The 23,268-nt window shown below is 44.6% G+C and overlaps 1 protein-coding gene across 1 annotated transcript in view; it reads right to left on the bottom strand.

Annotated features, from left to right (window-relative positions):
• Window positions 1–14,848, bottom strand: part of RORA (RAR related orphan receptor A) — a gene marked incomplete at its 5' end in the record, with an annotated part of 347,719 nt that extends 332,871 nt beyond the window's left edge. Inside the window, one exon of the mRNA XM_080626591.1 lies at window positions 14,677–14,848. Coding sequence (XP_080482717.1) covers window positions 14,677–14,848 — 172 coding nt within the window. The remainder of the gene's footprint in view (window positions 1–14,676) is intronic.
• Window positions 14,849–23,268: the final 8,420 nt, after the last annotated feature.

Here is a 23,268-nt window from a genome sequence, read left to right as displayed (position 1 = left end):
GCAACCAAAACCATTCTAGGATTCTAGAGCAAGGGAGTTTTTAAAGCCAAATTATCCCTTTTAATTTCTAAGTACAGATTTGATCAGGTAGAGTAAGCCATGTGAAACACTGCTACCAAGGAATTCAAGTGTCTCTCCTGGATAACCCAATGGCCACAGTCAGAACTCTCACCCGAGACAATGAACTGAATTCATTTCTTGCAATGTAAAAAATATGTAGTATGAATACTACAGCACTCTGTCCTACCCTTGACCACAGTAACTCTGTGGACACCTGTATCCAGATGAACAAATGTGATGTTCAAGAAAACACATCACATCTGCAACTACATCCTCCCAGTTTCACCATGTGAGGTTTTCAAGAAACCTGAAGGAATAGACACCTTCCCATTTGAAATAGCCAGAAGCATATTTCACCTACGATAGAAAACAGATTCATAGCCACATCTGTGCCACTGAAAGGAATTTATTTTCTTCCAAATTGTCCTTCAGGAAAATGTGAAGAACTGACATATTATGGCAGTGCCTTGACTAATGTGGTTTTATGTTGTATCAGCAGTGTCTCCACAGTGCTAGAAGTCTAGGCTGGTTCTGCAAAACTGAGTGATTGCCATGTTACTATTAACTGTAAATTAGAAGACAAATTACAAATAAAAGTGAAGCCTCTAAAAGGAGAGAAGTAGACTGCTTAGTCACTAATAAAGGCTGGTGAAAGTAACACAGAACAGCTTCATGATACAGTTTAAATCTAAACTATGTTTTAAATTTAAATTACCTTAAAAATACTAAAAATGTAAAATGTCTCAATTTTAATGTAACTTAATTGTTCCCTGTATTCTTGGCTTATGTGTGTAGGATTTTTCCTCTCTGTAACATCCAGCAGCTACAGGTCTCTGCTTAAAATGAAACACATTGGAAAAATATAAAAAGGAAACTCAAAAGCAGTGTGTTTACAGAGAAAACACCACACTGGAACCAGTGATGGAGAAATATTTACCTTTCTGGGAAAAAATCACATAGAAATGTCAGCATCACACAAAGCCTTCAACTGCTTACATCTACACTTAAATGTGCTTCCAGTAGTCAGACACTACACAAGATTAAATTCTTCTGTGCTGGTCTGGTCAGGATACACCAAAGAAACTGCTCACAACAGGTAAGAATTTATACCAAAAGAAGATAGACTGCTTCCCCCCGAACACCACCACTGATTTCTCAATGTTTTAATATGTAACACATAGCAAAATCTTTCCGTAGAACACCACAGAACCGTAGTGTGCAGTTTGCAGGGGGATCTGAAGTCTTTCATATGAATGAATCCACATAACTCCACTGACCAGTAGTGGTATAACTGCCCCTTGATAAGGGCTAACCAGAGATCCCTACAGTCTCCTGCAGACTGGTAATCACTGCCTGCACAGCAGAGCCTCTGCTAACACATCTGACAAAACCAAAACCATCACCATCCTCCCCAGCCCTCACCATCTCCAGCATGACAGGCTGCAGCTTGACAGAGGACAATTTTTAACCACAAAAAAAACCCCAAACACTGGCACTGCTACACTCTTCCCTCCATCATGGGATAAACTGATAAATGCTCCCTTCTGCTGCCATAGCCGCATCCACACCAGCAGTTTAGACCGCAGTCTCCGTGACAGAGTGTGAATTTTTCATTTCCTGTGCTGACAAAACACACAGGTACCCCAGGGACACGTGGCTGCACAGAGCTGGTCTTATGAAAGGACACCTAGAGCAGATGCTAGAGAATGAGAAGGAAAAGCCTTCAGGCACAGCTGCTGCCTCCTCCTCCTCCAACACTGACAGCCAGAAAAACGCCAGACTTCTGCCCACCCCTTCCTTCTATAGGAAGTAAAAAGTCAAACCCTGAAGTACCTCCTATGGCACTTCAATGTCCCCGTGCTGCTAACTTCCTCCACAAACAGCAAAATAATACGTCAACTCTCTCGCATCTCCTGCCTTTTTCTGTCCTTGTTATTTCAAACTCAATGCATCCCAGCCTAAAACTCCATACAGTGTAGTCCGTAACATTTCTATGACTTCTCAACCCTGATCACAATCTCAAGAGGCCCCAGGGGCAACATTACTGATGTAGCAATATTTCTTATTTCTGCATAGGGAAATAGGAGAAATAAATGAGAAAGCTACAGAAATAGGAGTAAGCCCAGAAAAAGCACAATGCTCTCTTATACCAATACTGCCCTCTCTCAAATACATATTACAATAACATGTGATGTCTTAATTAAGCTTTTGCACAAACACAGTAAGACACTCTTTTTATCTTAAGCATATGTCATATCTGCAATAATTTCATTATAGCTGGAGACATTATATGTGACAAATAACCACACAGGTAGAGGAGTAGTTATCCCATAAAGTGTCTTAAAACATTATGACAGTAAGATTAGAGTAAGTCAGTGGAAATAAAATACTGCTGTAACTAAAATGTATTCGACCCAGCAGGTAGGAGGGACAGATACACAAGACAGGAATTCAGAAGACAGAGTAACATGAACCCTGAATTTCATGTGTACCTGTGCAAAGCCATCACTTGGCTACCTGTTAAAGCAATTTCTCTTACTGAAAACAAAGCCAGTGGCAGCCTCCAATATGCTGCTTAGTGCTTTTCAGAACAGCTCAAATCTGTCCCAGGGCTGTCTGCCAGAAAGTAAGCACAGCCCTTGAGTCCCTGGCCAGGTTTTGAAGGAGGAACTGTACTGTTGCCTACAAAGTTCGTTTCAGAAGACAACAACAACAAAAGGTATCATCTCTTGTAGAAACTACCAATCCCAAGCTCTTCCCCATGGATTTAAGGCACCAAGGAAAAAATATAAACCTTTTCAAGGGAAGCTGGGAACTTCTCTCACAATTTAGGTGACAAAATGCATTTGCTTCATTAAGCTCCTCATGGTGTCCCACTGTTAGATCACATCTTTTTTTCTTTCCCTCCCTTTTTATTTTCTTCTTTTAAACATCTGCACTGTTCCTGGACCATAAAAACAGGCTTTCATTTTAATCTGCTTAACACACTGTGGGAAAGGGCTTCTAATTTCACAGCACTAAGATAAGACAAATAATTCATATAACACATTAGCACAACATCTATGGCAAAAGCATTTAGTCAGAGCTCGTGGGAAACAATAGGGTGCTGAAGCAAGTCTGAGAGAGGCAACTGTCTCAGGCCCCACCATGCACTAAATATATTTTATTACATTCCATAGTAAGACAAGATCACAGAACATCAATATAGGACTTGTCCGGAGGCAGTAAAGCAGTATTTTCCCTCCCTCAATAGACACCGTGGCTTCCCCCACTACTCCAGGCCTTTTCCAAATGTGTTGGGTTTTTTTTCCAGGCTGTTCTCCAAATCAGTCATCTTTCCTTTGTGCCCTTTCATTACACTTCTTCCTTAAGTGCCACATGTTTCTTTTACTGTTCATTACCCAAAACTACCCTGCTCCCCCTTTGGCTTCATTTACTTCCTTTCTGGGTTTGTTTTTACATTTTCTATTGCTGCCTTTCCAGAGCAGAGTTTGCTTCCAGTGTGCGTTCTGCTGTGTACAGAGAAAAGTAATGCAACCAAATATTTTCAGTGTATTGGCACGAGTCCCCACCTCGCCACTTGTGATCATTTGCTCTCAAATCCCTGAAGACATTCTGCTTTGAACCTCTGCTGTGGAAAACAAAAGAAAGGATTCGTGGAAGAAATTCAGAGGAGACATGCCAATTGCAGAGGTCTGTGGCAAGCCATTTCTACAGGCTTAAAACTGGGCTGGAACCAACAAGAAGGTGGACTTGGGAATGCCAGTCAGCCATTTGAACACACTGGGACTAAATACAGGCTCCTAATGGAAGCTCGTGGCTACTCCTAAACCCAGGTGCTCTGTTGATCCTAGCTTTATCCACAGCCTTTTGTCCTCACCCTGTCTAAGGCGAATGTTATATGGGGAGCATTCTTTGGAGGACTGCAGTGAAAGATTTTAGTGGCAGCAATCCTTGAGCCTGTTTCTAGAGACGCAAGCACTGCTGGGGAAATCTAATAAAATGTTGAAATTTTGGAAGGATTTTGCTTCACTTGAAAAAAAATTTAAAAAAAGTCTTCCCTTGTCCTTTTGCATAGCCTTGGACATTACACTGCTTGTCACACTAGAGCATCTTCGGGACACTGCTAACCTTACGCAGCCGTTTCAGTGGGATATTATGCTAAAAAAAAAAACCCAAATAACCAAAACCAAACAAGTGCTACTTCTCATGAATTAAGAGCCAGGAGCAAATGAAAAGGGACAGTGGAATCATAGAATTACAGAATGGTTTGGGTTGGAAGGGACCTTAAAGCTCATCCAGTTCCAACCCCCTGACAGGCCCGACCTTCCACTAGAGCAGGTTGCTAGTAATATACCAAGAAAACAAGGAAAAAAGATAAAGGAAGAGAATTCATTTATGATCAAACCCAGTTAGAAGCAGCTAAGACAGCATAAACTCATGTTGACAACTAGCCAACCTCCAGAGATAAATACCAATAAGCCAGGTCACCTCAACAGTCAACTTTCTAGATTTTCTGCATATAAGCCCCTACAATTTGTTCCCCTTTCACTCCCTTCTCTCCATCAGGAGACAGATGAGACTTCCTGACTGTTGTAAGAACAGAGTGAGGATTTCAGCAATAAAAAAAATTAAACGTGAAGTAATCTTAGCAAACACATTCCATGTACAGTGACAGACAAGTGCAACTCAGGTTCTGTACGTGAGGAAATTCTTGCTTATCTCCTCACAGCTGTTTTTAAGTATGGACAAATCCTTCTCCAGCAACAGAGCCACAGTATGATGTTACAAGCAATATTATAGCAGGGTAACAATATACCTGCCAAAGTAATCACAGCTACTCACCCAGCCATCCCTACCTTGAAAACAAGGGTTAAATTCAGTAATTTTCATTGGTATTAGAATTTCACATTTTTCTTTACAAATTTCACAGTGCAGGTCTTGATTATTAGCAGTCCTCCCTTGATCTTTACTGAACAGACACCTCAGCTCTGCACACTGAAGCAGTACCACCGACATCAACAGAATTCATTCACAACACTTAGTATTAAACATCCATAGAAGCTGTCACAGGATCAAGTCTTCTGTCAGTAGAGCAGAACTCTTCTAGTAGCCAAGGGTAGCTTCCATGCTGCTAACATAGGCCTGACCTTAACCTGATCTCTTGCAGATTCATGTTCGTGAAAATCAGATTACTTCAGTTTTTAAATTACACCTGATTTTACCAGAAAACAATAAACCATTTGTCCTGGGTTCAGCAGTAGCAGTCAGTTTTTCTCCTTCTTAGTAGCTATTGCAGCACTGTGTTTTTGACTTTTGGCTTAGGAACAAAGCTGATAACACCGATGTTTAGACTGACCAAGGACATTGTGAGTCTCATGCTCTGCCAGGGAGGAGGAGGGGCCGGGAGGAAGCAGGGACAGGACACCTGACCCAAACTAGCCAAAGAGGTATTCCATACCACAGCACGTCATGCCAGGGGATGTAACTGGGAGCTACCCGGAAGGGCACGTCCTCTTTCTGTCGGGCTCTCTTTTCCGGCGGGCGGTATCGTATTCTATTCCCTTGTTATTTCCCTTATCATTATTATTATTGGTGGCAGCAGTAGTGATTTGTGTTATACCTTAGTTACTGGACTGTTTATCTCAACCCGTGGGAGTTACATTCTTTCGATTCTCCTCCCCATCCCTCTGGGGAGTAGTGGGGGGGGAAGTAGACTGCGCGGTTCTAATTTACAGCCGGGGCTTAAACCACGACACCATTACAAATGGTAGGAATGCTGAAGGGCAATGAAGTCTGTAGCAATGACTTACTGGTTTGGTTTTTAAAGCCTCTCAAAGTAAAAAGACTGCCTGGCCACTGATGGATGGGCAAAAATGCTTAGAGACTGAAAGTACACCACCTTCATCCATTATTCCTCCAAACATTAACCCTGGAAAGAGCTGCTTTTGCTAACAGACTTTTACATTTATTATCTCAGGAACACTATGACTCAACATCTGATGTTAATAGTTCAGAGTATACTTCATTAGATTTTTAAAGGACTCTCTAACAACCCAGACAATAAAGGACCCTTCCTAACTGCGATGATGACAACACAAATGACTAACAAAACTTCTCCTGAAGATTACACAAATGAAGTATGACGCAGAGAGAGGAGGGTTCTGATATGCCCTAGTTTCCTTTGAGATCGGTTTCATTTTAGTTTATTTTTTAACATACACAGGGTTTAGCAGATGCTTTATGCTGACAGTTTTTGACTTCAGTAAAGTATTAACAAAAGCTGTATTTTAGCTTGCTTTATCAAATTTCAAGACTTATTTTTAAGGACTAGTTTAAACCTCACCTTTCTGCCCTTAGTTAACAGATGTAATGCAGCACAGCCCTCTAACTGATTTGCATATGGAATAGACCTTGCTAAAGTCATCTACTGGTTCATAAAAAGGCATTTTTTAACCCACCTCCACCTTTGAAGAGAAACTCTGATGGGAAATCCTGCTTTAAAGTATTGTCACACTTGCACGACAGGAAGAAAATAAAACCTATAATCTGTATTTCACAAGCCTTGGCCTTGGTTTTATCCTTGACTGTATCTAACAGACCTTGCTTCAGTGCCAAAACAGTCAAGTCAAGCTCGACTAATACATAATTTAAGTCTTCCCCACGGTGCCTGCAGTTTTGCATATATATATGTATTTCAGAAGTGGATGGCATACACTTCCACATAACTATGGAAAAAAATTCCTCTCTCCTATGTGAGGAGTTGGCACTGCTGTAGCATGCGTACTTGATAGCACTTGTGCCAAATGGTCTACCTCTGCTTTTTGAGGTTTTTATTTATGTTTTATTCTTTCAGCTACAGCCTCCTTGGCCTTATCTTTGGCATTCTTCACACAGTCCAGCTCTTTGGACAAGCATGTCCTAAGGACTGTTAGGCAAGCAGTACAAAAAAGGGGGGGGGCTCTGTTCAACCTCCTTCTGGCATTCAGGAGTTTTCACTTCCATCGCTTCCGTATTAAAACACTTCCAATCCATCTGAACAGTTGCAGAACTCAAGCACACAGACATATTGTCAATTAGTGCTGTAAATATCCCACAGCCTGTACAAAATGAAACATTTAAAAAGAACAGCGGCCTCACAGCTTTTCGCTCCGTGATCACTACACCTGCCTCATTAATCTCATGTACCCATGCGAGGTAAAGACATAATACGGCTGCAGACTAAAACTCCACAAAACCTTTAAAAAGGTTTAATTTGATTCTACAAGGGAGGTCATCATAATCCAACTCTGCTTTCCCACATTCTGCTAGCAATCTTTTTCAGCTCAGTTTCAACTGCTAACTTTGTTCTCCATCTCGCCATCTCTCATGCTGTTATAATGCCAGCTCAAATGCTGTTTGTAACAGCACAGCAATTTCTCAGAAGTTGCCAGCTTCATAGTGTGTTCCTTTAGAAGTGCATGGAAATTATTAGATTAAATTACAAATGAAAGACTCTGCAGTTGGTCATGATTACTGGAACATTTATGTACATGCAGTTGATCATGAATTTTAACTTATGTTCCTTTACATCTTTTACAGATCTGTTTATGTTCTGTTTTGCTAGATTATATGGGAAGTGAAATTGAAGACAAGTGGAAAAGTGTGATGTGTTTTCCCCATACTTCCCAATATCCTCAAAAGAAAGACAAGACTGTGGCACCCACATTCTCCATCCCTACTGGCTTAGTGTCAACAGATCCCCTACAGTCATTCGTAAAAGGTCTGTTAAACATGAACACATTTCACGTGCAGCAGTGCAACTCACTATTTAAAGAAGCAATTCTATAGGAATCTGCTTTACGAAGCAAGACCTACAACATCCCAGTGGTTCCCTCTGGTTTGTAAGATTGCACAGACCAGCATGGGACCAAACAATTAATACATCTAGAAATACCTGAAGAAACCATTGATCATAGGCAACTGGTGATCACAATAGGGTAGGCAGCAGGATCTTCGATTATCCCACTGCTGGGGGTATCATTTTCAGAAAGGTATTTCAAACCAATTTCTTTACCATACACAGCCACTGAAAATATCTAGTCATTTTCTACAGGAATAAAGCTGTTTGACCCAATTCCAATGCAGATAATTATATTATCTGTATCTAAAATCCCTCTGAGTGTTTCAATCAGGTATGGTATTCTTCACTTTCTGTTCTGATCTGCTTAGCACGGCTGAGCACCATTAAACAGATGTCAGATTCCACACAAGAACTGGCTAGATGTCAGTAATAAGCAAAATGGTTCCTGATAGCATTTAACACACCTGGGGATCCTTCCAAATGAACAGTGCAGTGAGGCTAAACTGTAGATTAAACTGCTGTAAAATAAGCCCCACCATTCCTTCAGAAAAGTACACACCCTAATACATTTAGTCTCTGAAGAGCTCAGTTGTTGCCGAGAATGAAACACACCTCGATGAGACTTCAGATAAGGGTATGAAGAATAATTCACAACCTTTACATTCAAGAAATTAGACAATTAACTCCTCGTGACATACGGCCCGAGCTAGTCTCAGGTTTCTATCAGCACAGACCATCTACAGTAGATAGCTGAAGTGCTAAACCATGAGTCAGAGAACAGAGCTCAGTATGTTAGCTCAGCTATCACAAAATACAATACCAGCCTCTTCATCATTCTCAGTTCAAGGAGATTTTGTAACCAACACTGAAGAAGCAAGCGAGCCAACTGATCGTGGGCATAGTTAGTTCAAAGTGAGAAGAGGATTTCTAATCACCAGAAGAGCAAAGCTGTGGAAGAGCCTCCTGTTAGAACACTGGGGCCGAAAAAGCTAAAACCCTTAAAATGAAGTTCGATTCATCTATGAAGTGAATTGTACAGCATGGATCTAGGGAGGGGAGAGGATTTAGCCTCTGCTCTGCAGGGCCCTGGCCTATGTATCTGTAAGAATCTGTGCAGCTAAGGAGGAGACATGTCTGCCAGCTGGGTAGATACTTAACCTTAAAACTACATATATATAACCTATGTATAAACTTAAAACTATATATATATGTGTGTGTGTGTGTGTGTGTGTGTGTGTGTATAACCTTGAAACTTGAAATAGCTCTGTAAAATACAGTTCCAGAAGTGATGATCAAGGCTACAAAGCAATAGGTGAAACACCAGATACTTGAAAATAGAATGAGAGGAAAACAAGAGAGCACAAATCCACATAGGAAGTGGGGAAGGTTCCACACATCCTGAAGTTTCCCCAACACCCTACCTGTAGGAAATTCCTCTTCCACCAAAGCCACAGGAATTCAGAACACTACAGAATCTGCCTTGCTGTAATTGTTCTGTGACAGAAAATATTCAGCCCCACTTGAGAAGCATCCACTGCTCCCTCCGCAACATTCTGCCCCAAGGAACCGAGATGACAGCAAGTCTTTGATGGTACAGGTGCCTAGAGCTATATGGTCTAGGATGGACAGACAGCAGAGGTGACAACGACCTGGCAGTTCAGAAATGGAAGGTCTTATGTCAAGTGTATTGTTCTGTTTTGACAGCTCCTGTGAACGGCCTGGGCTTTAGTAGCAAGGAAACACAGAGTCTGCAGACAACCCTTAAATTACACAGCACCCAGACTTGCCTGTGCACGTAGATAGACCCCCAATTCTATTTAGTTTGACTTCTATTATTTTCCACACCTGTTTTTACAACTGTGTGTCACTGAAAACACACTCCAAAATGTTTCAGCAGAGAACAGATCACCTCTTCATGCATTAGCTTCACGAGTGATACAGATAACAGTAATGTAAAATGAGTTGGCTTTTTCCCTTCTCTTTTCACAAGGATAGCTCTCCAATTAAATCCACTGAGATAAACTGAGCCATTCCAGATTCTCCCCAGCACACATTTTGTAGCTTAGAAAACAAATACTCAGAGAAAGGGGGGGAAAAAAAAAAAAGAAAATAAAGAAAAAATGAGACAACCTCCCAAAGCTGAAATTGCCCTTTCCATTCAAACTCATTGCTATACCCCAAACTGAAATTGTCACACAGCCCATTAATCTCCATTACAAAACATGTTCTTTATTTACTAAAATTACAGCATTTGCTTGAATGAGAACAGTATTTACATACTGGTTTATGAGCTCCTGAGATGTTTCTCAAGCAAATAAAATAAGAGAATAGGTTACGGTTTATTGAAGTAAGAGAGCGGCATTGTTCCTAAGAGAAAAACATACTGCTGCTGTTACTGCTCCTGTGCTGCAAGCATTTAAAACAGTGTTGTCCTTTAAAGGATTCACAGCACATATCATTTACCAAAATAGGACTAAATCAGTGGTGCATGCAGAATAGCCCTCAGTGATGACAAAGGCATCTACAGAAAACATCTAGATTTATAAAATTCAGAGTCCTCCTGAAAACAACACACGCAATTTTGTACCGTGACTCTGCTCCGTGGAATAGGCTAAATCCAGAAAGGGAGAAAATCTAGCAATAAAGGATCTGTTAAAGACAAGAACACCACAAACCTACTGATGTCACTATTAATGATGTCACATCCTCACTTGGGGAGCATCACCCAGACTAAAACAAAACACTAAAAGTGAGCCCACCCTCCCCCCCATCTATCAGTAGAGAAAGCATCAGGCTGAATAGATGCCAAGATAATAAATTCCAAAGGCTTCTGGAAAACAGCAAATACTCTCAGTACCTCAACAGTGAGAAATCAAGAACAAGCACCTACATAGCTGCAGGTTTCTGTTATTAAATACAAAGCATCATAAAAATATTTACATCATGGGAAGCTGCTGTGCATAAGAGCTGCCGTTAAATTTTTTGGCAAGACATCCTCTCTCGATTGACTTACCACTGAGACCAAGAGCTCGCTTCCAAAAACCAGCAATTTTTATCAGATTAAAAAGCGTTTTGTATACTCTTCATTTTTAATGAGACAACAGTTCTCTATTAAAATATCGTTTATTCAATTACGACTATTTCTAAGGGGATGAGTAGAACATTAAGGCTTAGATTGCAGCACGGGGAGAACTCCACAGAGGCCGAAGCCTGCAAAGTGAAACGAATGGCACTTCACAGTCACAGTCCAGGGCCAGAGCTGGTGAGCGAAGCATTCCATCTACTAACCACGGCAAAACACAAGCCCTTGTTGCAGAACACACACAGGCTGAAATTCAACCTGCTGGACACTGACTGCCCTTAAGAAAAATCTTAAGAATTAGTGACAACAGTAAAAAAATATCCTTTTGAGGAAAAACCAGGCTTTTTGTCCATTTCCTGCTTTTCCCATGTACACTGTCAATTTTCTAACACTCACTTTTGGTATCAGACTGTGGGTTATTTCCGGAAATACATAGGTATGCATTCACACTCCTGTATGCTAAATAAATCAGGTAACAATTCTCCATTTGAAAGTGCTTTGGGTAACTCCTAAATTTATGCTTTCAGTTAAGCTTTCGACACAGCAACACAAACAGCCTAACCCTTGCAAAACACAAATCAAGGTATGTAAGGATCTGGTGCTCCAAACAGGTTTGTTTATCAGGCAATGGGGTGTTTTGAAATGCTGGCATTATAATAACTAAAGCTTCACTTAAGAATATATCCTACAGCTTCTTCCCTTTGTAAACTGGTTATTGGAAATGGTGAAAGTAGCAAAGCAGCTTTGCTGCAGGTGCAGCTATGAAAATAAGGGATATGAAGGAAATCTTTCTAGTGGTTTAAAAGCTTTGCTAAGTCAAAAATAAGGATTTTTACAGTTAGAGGGGTGCACACGTGTACCTATATCTAAGTATCTGTAGATCTGTATTGTTCCTCCACAGAGATTGCAAAGTCCAGCTCTGCCAGCTTACCAAACACTGCAGGATCACCATCCAAACAGGTCCATTCTTGAACTCAATACACAGCTCAACATACATAAGCTTATAAAGTAGCTGTTCTAAAAAATAATTTCACCCATATTGATCAGGCATTAAGGTCACACTGTTGTCATAGTAAATAAAGGGCCATATATATATATATTAAAAAAAAAAAAGGCAAGAAATCAAATTCTATTTCAAAGGCTTAAAAAAAAGGGGGAAAAAAAAGATCTCCAAGTCCATAGGGACACCTAACAGCTAATCCATCAAGTTCTAATTTCAAGGAGGCCAAGATGTCATGTTTTCCCACACAGTTCTCCCTGTTCAGGTTGGAACTATCAGAAAGGCACCATCAGTGGGTCTGCTGTGCACAGCTCCATTTACTTCCCATACGCTAATTCATGCAACATGAGTGCAGAATGCCAGCTCCATTCCCTTACTGTTTGCACTCTAGGAGTAGACTTGTATTTTCTGCCAACTTCATTACATCACCCGAAAGAACCCAAACAGTTCCTTTTTCTTTCCCTTCCCTCCAGATCCCTGCCCCTCTCCTTCTCCCCTCTCCCTCCCCAACAAGCCCTTCAAGGCAGGTACTGCCGGAAGCTTTATTTCCCTCAGAGGGCTGCACAGCCACAGCATCCCCTCGCCTGCTCACGGATGCCTTCCTCCATCACTGACCTTCCTCTTCCACCCGGCTGTTACACAACCCAGTGCTCGCCCGCGTGCGGCGAGCCCGAGCCCGCTGCCGGACCCCCCCTTCCCGTTCCTTCCCCGCCGAATCCCGGGGGGAGGGGGGGAAGAGGAGGGGCATTTGGGTCAGCAGGTTAGCAGTACCAAAGCCTAAACAATTCCGGACCGCGAAGGAAAGACGCCCTCACCACCAAAGCTGCCTGGTCTACGAAGCGCCCCCTCCCCCCTTTTCCTCTTCGCATCCATACAGGAACGACAGCCGAGTGTTACATAATTTATGGGATCCCAAAATCACCCCACTTCCTCCTCCCCAAGCCCGGCCCCGCTCCCCGGCAGCACCATCTGCCCGCACCGCCGGAGCCCTCGGCCCGGTGAAGGATGGAGGGGAGGGGGGGCTGTCGTTGTGTAACACCCGCGAACTACAGCCGCTCCGCAAACATCCACCAAACTCCCCGACACATTAAAGAAATTTCCTCCCGTGTTTCTGATTAACCTCGTTACATAAGGCGCTTGCATTCCAAATCCACTCTCGCAAGGTCTAAATATACCCCCCCCCCCCTTCCCCGCGCAGCCCAATGCTCCCTGCGCACACGCCCGCGGCCGCCCGGCCCTGCCCCGCTCCCCCCCCCGCCTCGGCACCCGCCGAACCGCGCTCCCCGCCCGCAAAGAGCCTCTAATTAAACGTTTCGGCGTGTGTCATCTCGATGGCTTTTACTGTACGCGGATTCCCTGAGTGGGAAGCTGCCTGCGAAGGGGGAGGGGGTGTGGCCAAAAGGGGAAAAATACTGTAAAACACAAGCCAACACATCATCAGCCATATTCCAACCTACATCCCCACATCCCTCCGGCCCAGGAGGGACGCGCTCCGCACGCCAGCGGCCGGGCATTGCTGCCCCGGCCTCGGCCGCCGAGGGGCCGCCGCTCCCGCCGGGCACGGACTTTCCTCCGCCAAACACGTCTTTCAGCCGCCGTGTGTATTGTGACATCGCGTTATTTAATTCATTTCTCCCCATCACCAAGTGATTTTAGCGAGCGAAGCCTCTCTAGCGCACTCCCCCCCCTTGTAGGAGCAACGCTTCATAAATTATTTACAAGTAATTAAAGCGGCAGCCTCCTCCCTCTCTCGCACGTCTCGGCAAACTCCGGCGGTGTTTGGAGCCGGCGCCCCTCACCGTGTCACGGCGGGAGCGGGGGCCCGCGCACCCTGCCCCTCCGCCGGGCAGCGCGGCCACGACAGAGCCCGCGGCAAACTTCAGCCGAGAGCCTCAGAGCTGACCCGCGCGGCTCCCAGACGCGGGCTGAGGCAGGAGAGAGGTGGAAAGGGCAAGAGACAGGAAAGGGGGGCTCCTTGGCTTGTTTGTTTGTTTGTTCGCAGCGGTTTGTTCGGGGGGAGCACGGGGGAAGCGAAGGAGAACCCACGAGAGCAGAGACACCTTCCGCAAAGTTGTGCGCCTCCAAGAAATATCAGCTCTGAGCCCCTCCGCTCCGCCAGGAAAATGATTTTTATGATACACTTAAATGAATTAGGAGGGGGGAAACAGCGCGCGGGAGAGTAAGTCACCCGCAACCCTCCGGCGCAATCACAGATCCCCCATTCACAACGAGCCACAGCGCACCCGCTGAGAATCTGTCAAAAGGAGACAGACGAGGGGGAGAACGGGGGGAGGAAGGACGCTGCAGCTTTAAAAGTTTGTTCCCTTCAATCCCAATACTCCTGCTGCTGCTTTATATATTTATAAAATTATGTAATTTCAGGGGCACGGTACCCACCCGGAGACGGGAGGCAATAACCCAGAGAGGCAGGAAAGCCCCAAACACCGCTCGATATTTCCATCGCATTCGTCCCTCCTCCCGCAGCAATTAGGAGCAGCTATAAAAGTTTGCAAGCTTCGGCGGGGGGTAGGAGCGCGGCTTGTTTGCGTGCGCGGCTCCCGCACGCAGGAGCAATAAACCAGGGGATTAAATCGCAGCGTTTCCCCCTTCTCTCGTACCCCCCTCTTCCTATTCCCACCCACCCCCGATCCCACTCCCCCGGCCCCCTCCCCCTTCCCCAGGTCTCCCTACCTCTGCTGCCGCTGCTGCTGGAGTAGCTCTGCCTGCGGACCGAAGCCGGCGCTTCGCTTTTCCGGGCGGGCTCCAGGTTCACCGGAGTGTCCCTGGCGCCGGCGGCCGCCTCGGAGACGCTGCTGCCCGGCTCACTGGCTGCTGGATCGGGGGCTGCCGGAGCGGACTCCATGTTTTTCCCAATGTAGATCGCTTGGAGATGGCGAAGCTCCTACACTCCCTCTATCTTCTGTTTCCAGCGCAACTCTATGGTAGGGAAGCAGAAGGGAGAGCGCGAGCGTGATCCAGATGGGATGTGAGCTTGCCTGGCTGTGACCACAAGCAGCGCTAGCGAGAGCTGCGCGCACACACACACACACACCCCGCACACCCCCCCCGCACCCGCACCCCGCATCGCCGCCCTCCGGGAGGACACCGGAAGACCCCGCAGCCCCCGAGCGCGGACAGGGGAAGGGAAGGCGCGGGAAGCAGGCCCGACCTCCCCCTGCGCCGAGACCCACGGCTCGACGCGGTTGTGGGGCCCGTCCAACAAGGTGACCGGGCCCACGAGGAACGCCCGGCTTCAGCGGGAATTGCTCCCGAGCTTCTTTCCCCCTAGGACTCTTTCAGCTGAAGCTGCATCAGAAGATGCCAGTTGTATGAAGTGCATCGGGACCCACCGGTTTGGCAGCCAGAGAAGACAACATTTCAGACAATACTTCTCTTTCAATGAAGTACACTTTGATGCAGGACAAAAGGTGACTAGCAAGGTGCCAGAAAACCTCCAGATCTGGTCTGACTTCTGCAAGCTCGCTTGTGCAGTTCATAGTCTCAGTAATGGTCAACTCCTTGTCCATTACCTGAGTTAAAATAACAGCTGCCAGGAACAGTAGGCTGAAGAGCATATCACATCCCTCTTGTATAACAGAGGCCATGTTACACACAGCCCTACTGCCTCCTACACAGAAGATGCTAAAGCTGCCTGCTTTGACTGCTCCAACTGGCCCGATCAGACCAAATCATGGGATTTGTACTGGTAGGAGTACAAGGTTTTTCCACATGGTACTGAGGCTCATGCAAGCAGCTGATGTGCCACCTTCTGCCAGCCAGGACTCCTGCTACAACTATCAACACTGCTGGTGCTGGTACCTGGTGAAACCCATAGGTAGATCCTGAACAAATCTACATCCTGCAGTCTAATCACTAGTAGTGCACAGCTGTCACAAATGGTGGCTGCTCACAAACAACTGTGAAACATACCACGAGTCCTACCTGCCACAGGAGCTTGTCCACAAAGTGGATCACATCTTGCACCGCTGATGGTTCTTTTAGTGTAAGGGCAGAGTCTTGTTCATTTGGGTCAGTTCCTTTGGAAGTCCTGAAGCTCCAATGACCCGTGTCTGAAAAAAACCCACAACAGATCTGTTGGCTGCCTTCATCTGAAGGATGAGCATAGACTGCAGAAGGCAGTAACATTAAGAATGATTCTGCATTTACTTTAGAGTGTGAGTAAACATGAGCTGGACTTACAGACCTTGCCCACTGGGTAAACCCATGCTTGTTCTTGAGGATTAAGTATTCAGTTAGGGAAGGCCTGGAAGCCCTGGGGTAAGGAGACAAAAGGCTACACTGTTTGTCACCAGCGACAAGTGAAGCAACCTCTAGCCTGATGGAAGCTGTTCCTAGAGAGCAGTTTTGGGGGGGGGGGGGGTGGGGTGTGTGTGTGAGTGAAAATGGAAGTGGAAGGCAGAAGTACAGTTTGCTCCCAGCGAGGTGGTCCTCCTCTGATGCAAGTTTGGAGTTTGGTGGATTAGGGCTACAGTTTCCTGCAAACTCTCTCCCTCCTCACTAATTGGCAGACTCCAAATAGAAGCAAGAATTATGTGAGCTGTGGAAACTGAACTGCCTGTTATCCTGAGAGAAAGCTTATCCCTCCCTCTTCAGACCAGGGTTTAAGCAGGAGGCTGACCAGGCGATGTGTGTTGGGAAACTTGCCCAGCTAATAAATAGAGAAGACTTCATTCCTCGAAGCTGCCAGACCACTGCCTTTCACCAGCATCGGGAACAATTGCACTACTTGCCACAGCGAGCATCATTCATGTAAGTGTTTTGCAGGACTGTTTTTAGTACCACAGATACTTCACATTATCAGAGAACATGGGCTCATTTTTATCTTTCTCCTTTTTAAGTGTTAAAGGCTGCTAAGATGTAGGACCCCTACCTTAGCTATACAATTGCAATTTAGTGAATCTTTCCCTTTATTTTCTAAAACCAAACAATTTTTCAACTTACTTTCTTAGAATTGAAAAGGGAACAGTGAAGGCTACAGTAGGAAAGCATACAGTAGAACTTTGGTTTTCAAAAGAAGTTATGGGCAGGAAATGAGAAAAGTAAACCCAAGCGCTTACAGCAGCTGAATCTATGAAGAAGAATAATTAATTTTAGGTTGGTTAACACCATCTCCTCAAGTCACTAGCAATAAGAACCAGCTAAAGCAGGACAGACTTACAGCATGTTTGCAGAGGCAATAATCCAAGAGGGTTTGTAGCAGTTACACAAGCCAAGAGACAAAAATAAAGAGAAGGTGCCCAAAAAGCCTGAAAGCACCATGAGGAAAAAAAAAAAATAGGGTGACAGTCGCTGGAGCTTTATCTAATGGAGGAAAACCATCATGAGTCTTGTCAAGATCCTCGCTATGAATCTGCTCTGCAGAGACATTTCCTGGGCACAGAAATGGTCTTTCTCATTCTTTGGTCTTTTATTTCTAGTTTTCAACCCATACCACAACGGTTCATTAACTTTGATCACTAAGCTTGTTTGAACAAGTGAGATGGCATCAGCAGCAAAGACAGGTATGCTGAGAAACTTGAGAAGAAATGTTTGGTTAGATTGAGAAGGGCTTTAGAAATTGCTGCAACAGATCCTATGAGAATGAACAGTAATGAAACAAAAAGAGACAAGCCTCACCAAACATTTCCTGTTGATTTTCTTCATTTCATGTAGATACAAAGATGAACAGTATTTAACATTATAATTTAAATAATCAGACAAATCTTGTATGATTCTGGAGCAGACAAGATCAAGCAGACACTTTTTCAGAGCACAGACACAATGATGGAGCAGGGGCAGAAAAGTTGTCATGCAGTCAACTGACCACCATGGAAAGCAAGCTCTTGTGTGGGACAGGCACAAGGTACAGAGTGCACACACACTGTAGAAAGAAAGAAGAAAACCATAGTTCATAAGACAACAGCACAGCACCATACTGCTTTAGTGTTCATGGTCCATTAATATGCAAGCATAGTTTGGATTTGAGGTATCAATAATGGTTTTCTACATCCATAACTAATATAGCTGTTGAAATACCCCACTTGAAAGAGAATGCCAAAGTACGTTCCTGACTCAGGAAGCATACAGAATCATGGAACACCTCAAGTTGGAAGGAACCCATAAGGATCATCAAGGCCAGCTCCGTGCTCCTTGCAGGACTACCTGAAGCTGCACCATATGATTAGGAACAGTGACCAGACTCTCTTATATGATAGCCTGCATTCCCTTAGATCTGGGCTATTGACCTCTGGCCACACCAGGACTGTCAAACCTTCCCAGGAAGCTTTGTTAGCTCCAATCTAGCAGTTATAGAGAACATATTGCTGCAGAGCTAGATGATCATGAGGGCAAAGCTTGGATAATACTGCACAAAAACAACAACCAACATATTTTGGGGGTAGTGGCATTTCCTTTCTTAGATGTTCCCTTGTGACATTCCCCCAAATATTTCCAGTTACAGCTCCTCCTCCTGTACAACACATTACGAGGCGTAAGGCACATCTGCTTCCATTCGCTTGCCTGTGGTTTTGATGTCTTTGCAGGAAAAGAGAAAGCAAAGGGTCATAGGCCATTCAGAAGAGGAAGTTTCAGAATCATGCAAGTCACAGGACATCCACTAGGTCTTCAGTGGAGTTATCTAGTACAGTTCTGATGTACTCATGCTTATAGATCAGTCTTGAAAAAAGAATTTAAATCATTCTGTGTAACCCTACTCTGTGGCATATGTTTTAATGGTTTACTTCAGTTAATTAAATTGTACAGCAGAACAAGAAACTGCTTCCACTTGAAATACATACAGCCTAATACCTGAGAGCAACTTTGAGGAAGTTATGCACCCCATGAAGCTTCAGCAAGAACAGGCAGACTAGAAAGCTACATATATAGAACCTGAACTAATTATGGACGCTGCATATTTGGCAGTAATTAAATTAAATACTACTTCAACAATGTTCTTAGTCTAGATGAAAACAAAATATGAAATAACAAGAAAGAAATAAGAAAACACTGCTGGAGGCACTGTGCCTGGATGCAGTTTCAGTGGACCCTTTCCCCTAGCCTTTATCTCTTAAGCAAAGTGGGAGGCTCATCAAGCAGTTTATCTGGAATTTACACTCCCAGATACAATTGTCTTTGTTTTAAAGACCAAGGAGCATTCGTTAACTAGCTAGTAGCACAGCACAGATTCACTGGAATCTCCTTCTTCCTGCTGCAAACTCCCAGTATAAACTGTGAGCTGTTTTTCATTGTTAAGCCTCTACTTCCACTTTCCTTCTCTCCTGCCATGTGGATTCATTCCTTACTGAATTTGCTATTTCTGAAAAAAGCTGAAGTGGAGAAGCATACAATATATGAAGTAATGAATCCTTCATGCTTATCTATACCAGCACTATGTGCACAACAGCATCCCCTGACGTAAGGAGTAAGCAGCAATAGCACAGGCCAGTTCTTAAGAACGCAATACTTTGCGTGAATGAATTAAGGCAAAAGGCTCAGAGATACACCTTCTACTTGACTGTTTTTACTCAATAGCCGTTTCATCAAATACCACATTTATTATAGATTTTATCCTTTATATCAGACCGATAACTCACATGTTTTGGGCAAAAACTGTTTCTCTACAAGCAGCAGTAGATTTAAGGGTTTAAGGCAGGTTACACAGTATCACAGTATCACAGTATGTTAGAGATTGGAAGGGACCTCAAGAGATCATCTAGTCCAATCCCCCTGCCGGAGCAGGAACACCTAGATAAGGTTACACAGGAATGTGTCCAGGCGGGTTTTGAATGTCTCCAAAGAAGGAGACTCCACAACCTCCCTGGGCAGCCTGTTCCAGTGTTCTGTCACCCTCACTGAGAAGAAGTTTCTTCTCAAGTTTAAGTGGAACCTCTTGTGTTCCAGTTTATACCCATTACCCCTTGTCTTATCATAGTTTGCCATTGAGAAGAGCCTGGCTCCATCCTCATGACACTCCCCCTTTATATATTTATATACACTAATAAGGTCCCCCCGCAGTCTCCTCTTCTCCAAACTATAGAGACCCAGCTCCCTCAGCCTTTCCTCATAAGGGAGATGCTCCACTCCCTTAATCATCTTTGTCGCCCTGCGCTGGACTCTCTCCAGCAGGTCCCTGTCCTTCTTGAACTGAGGGGCCCAGAACTGGACACAATATTCCAGATGCGGTCTCACCAGGGCCGAGTAGAGGGGAAGGAGAACCTCTCTCGACCTACTGACCACCCCCCTTCTAATACACCCCAGGATGCCATTGGCCTTCCTGGCCACAAGGGCACAGTGTTGGCTCATGGTCATCCTGCCATCCACTAGGACCCCCAGGTCCCTCTCCCCTACACTACTCTCTAACAGGTCGTTCCCCAACCTATACTGGAACCTGGGGTTGTTCCTGCCCAGATGCAGGACTCTACACTTTCCCTTGTTATATTTCATCAAGTTTCTCCCTGCCCAACTCTCCAGCCTGTCCAGGTCCCGCTGGATGGCAGCACAGCCTTCTGGCGTGTCAGCCACTCCTCCCAGCTTAGTGTCATCAGCAAACTTGCTGACAGTACACTCAATTCCCTCATCTAAATCATTGATGAATATATTAAATAATACTGGTCCCAGTACTGACCCTTGAGGCACTCTACTAGATACAGGCCTCCAACTGGACTCCGCCCCATAGACTACAACTCTCTGGCTTCTGTCCTTCAGCCAGTTCGCAGTCCATCTCACTACCTGATCATCCAGGCCACACTTCCTCAATTTAGCTATGAGGATGCTGTGGGAGACTGTGTCAAATGCTTTGCTGAAGTCAAGGTAGACCACATCCACCGCTCTGCCATCATCCATCCACAATGTTATTTCCTCATAAAAGGCTAGGAGGTTGGTCAAGCATGACTTCCCCTTGGTAAAGCCATGTTGACTGCCCCTCATAACCCTCTTATCCTTGACATGCCTTAAGATGGCATCAAGGATAAGGTGTTCCATCACTTTCCCAGGGATGGAGGTGAGGCTGACCGGTCTATAGTTACCCGGGTCCTCCTTCTTGCCTTTTTTGAAGACTGGAGTGACATTTGCTTTCCTCCAGTCCTCAGGCACCTCTCCCGTTTCCCAAGACTTGGTAAAGATGATGGAGAGTGGTCTAGCAATGACTTCCGCCAGTTCCCTCAACACCCGCGGGTGCATCCCATCTGGACCCATGGATTTATGGATGTCCAGATTGCTCAACTGGTCCCTAACCCATTCCTCATGGACTAAGGCAAACCGCTCCAGTGACCTGACTTCATCTGAGGTCTCAGGAGTACAGGGTTCTTCAGGACTGCCTCCGGCAGAGTAGACTGACACAAAGGCGGCATTCAATAACTCTGCCATCTCTGTATCTTCTGTCACCAGGGCACCCATCCCATTCACCAGTGGGCCAACCTTGCCTCTGGTATTAGTTTTATCAGCTATGTATTTGAAAAAGCTCTTTCTGTTGTCCTTGACCCCTCTGGCCAGATTTAATTCTAAGGAGGCCTTAGCCATCCTAGCTGCCTTCCTACATCTTCTAGCAGCAGCCTTATATTCCTCCCGAGTGGCCAGCCCCTCCTTCCATGACCTATAAACTCTGCTCTTCCACTTGAGCATACCCAGCAGTTCCTTATTCAGCCACGCAGGTCTCCTGGCCCTCTTCCTTGACTTCCTACGTGTCGGGATGCTCAGCTCTTGAGCTTGGAATAAGCAATTCTTGAATGCCAACCAACTATCTTGGGCCCCTTTACCTTCAAGCAGCCTTGCCCATGGGACTTCCCCTAGCAATTGCTTGAAAAGGCCAAAGTTTGCCCTGCTGAAGTCCAGGGTTGCAATTCTACTTGCTATTGTACTGGTCCTACCACACAAGATCCTGAATTCCACCATCTCGTGGTCGCTGCAACCAAGGCAGCCCTCAACCCTTACTGCTTCGACCAGACCCTCCTTGTTAGTGAGGATGAGATCCAGCAGCGCTCCTCTCCTGGTTGGTTCATCCACCATTTGCATGAGGAAGTTATCATCCACACACTGGAGGAACCTCCTGGACTGTGGCTGGGTTGCTGAGTAGTCCTTCCAGCAAACATCAGGGAAATTAAAATCCCCCACGACGACCACGTCCTGTGACTGTGAGGCCGCTCTCAGCTGCTTGTAGAAGGCCTCATCAACTTCCTCACCCTGATCTGGTGGCCTGTAACAGACACCCACAACAGTATCGCCCCTGCCAGCCTGCCCCTTAATTCTCACCCAAAAAAAAAAAAAAAAACGAACGCAGTCCCCCACTACCACAAATTATGCAAAGCAAGGAGAGAAAAAACCCAGCTTCTCCTTAAGAAAAAAATGTTTCCACTGTTTAAATGATCACTGTGCATGTGCTGTCATACATCTGTCATTCCCCAGTGGATTCCATCAGTAACCCCTTTTTCAAAGTACCTTACCAAAAGAACCATTCTAAGCTGGCTCACTAAAGAGATCCTAAAATATTAGAGAGTTCATACGCATTGGGAAAGCTCGCTTTCGCTCAAATTCGTTCTGGAAGTTAGTAGCAGCCAAACAAAAACATATCCAACTAGAAGTTCGTAGTTCCAAATCACCCTTAACAGGAAGACTACAAGTTACCTTGTATTACTGTGCATTAACATGTAATTAATAAGATACATTCTAGAAACTAATACCATGCCTGTACACCTTCTGATTTGCCTCCTTTTTCTCCAGGTCACAGGACCTGATCTTCTAGCTAGCTTAGAAATACAAAAATTGCCTTCATTGAACACGTACCCAAAAATTACACTAAACAGGAGTTTATTCAAGCAGCCCAAATGCACAGAAGAGACATTACAGCTCAGATGAGCATTACAACTGAATTATGCCAGGAAGGCTGAAGTGGATGTTGTAATTTAATTTAAAATAATTAGTCAGGTTTTACATAATTTGAAGCCTCATTTTATTTATTTAAACACTATCTACTAAAATATCTTGATTTCAAGGGAAAATGGAAAACCATCTACTGCATGCAAAGGTCAGCTAGCATGCCCGGCATTACAGGAAACATGTATTCTGCTGTCTGCTTTAACTCTTTGAGAACTTAACATGCCACAATAGAACACAACAGCCTCTTTTCTAATAGCAAGTCCAAAATTTAATATATTTTCCACAGACCAGAAGGATGAATATAAAACTTCAAGAGAAAAGAACCCTTGGAAGAGGAATTTCATAGTGATTATATTCTAATGTATTAATGAAGCAAAGGTACATAAGAAGAATCAGATCCATTTTTCCCTGTGT

Source organism: Psittacula echo (genome assembly GCF_963264785.1).
Source record: "Psittacula echo genome assembly, chromosome: 10".
Taxonomy (NCBI): Eukaryota; Metazoa; Chordata; class Aves; order Psittaciformes; family Psittacidae; genus Psittacula; species Psittacula echo.
This window is presented reverse-complemented; position numbering and strand designations above follow the sequence as displayed.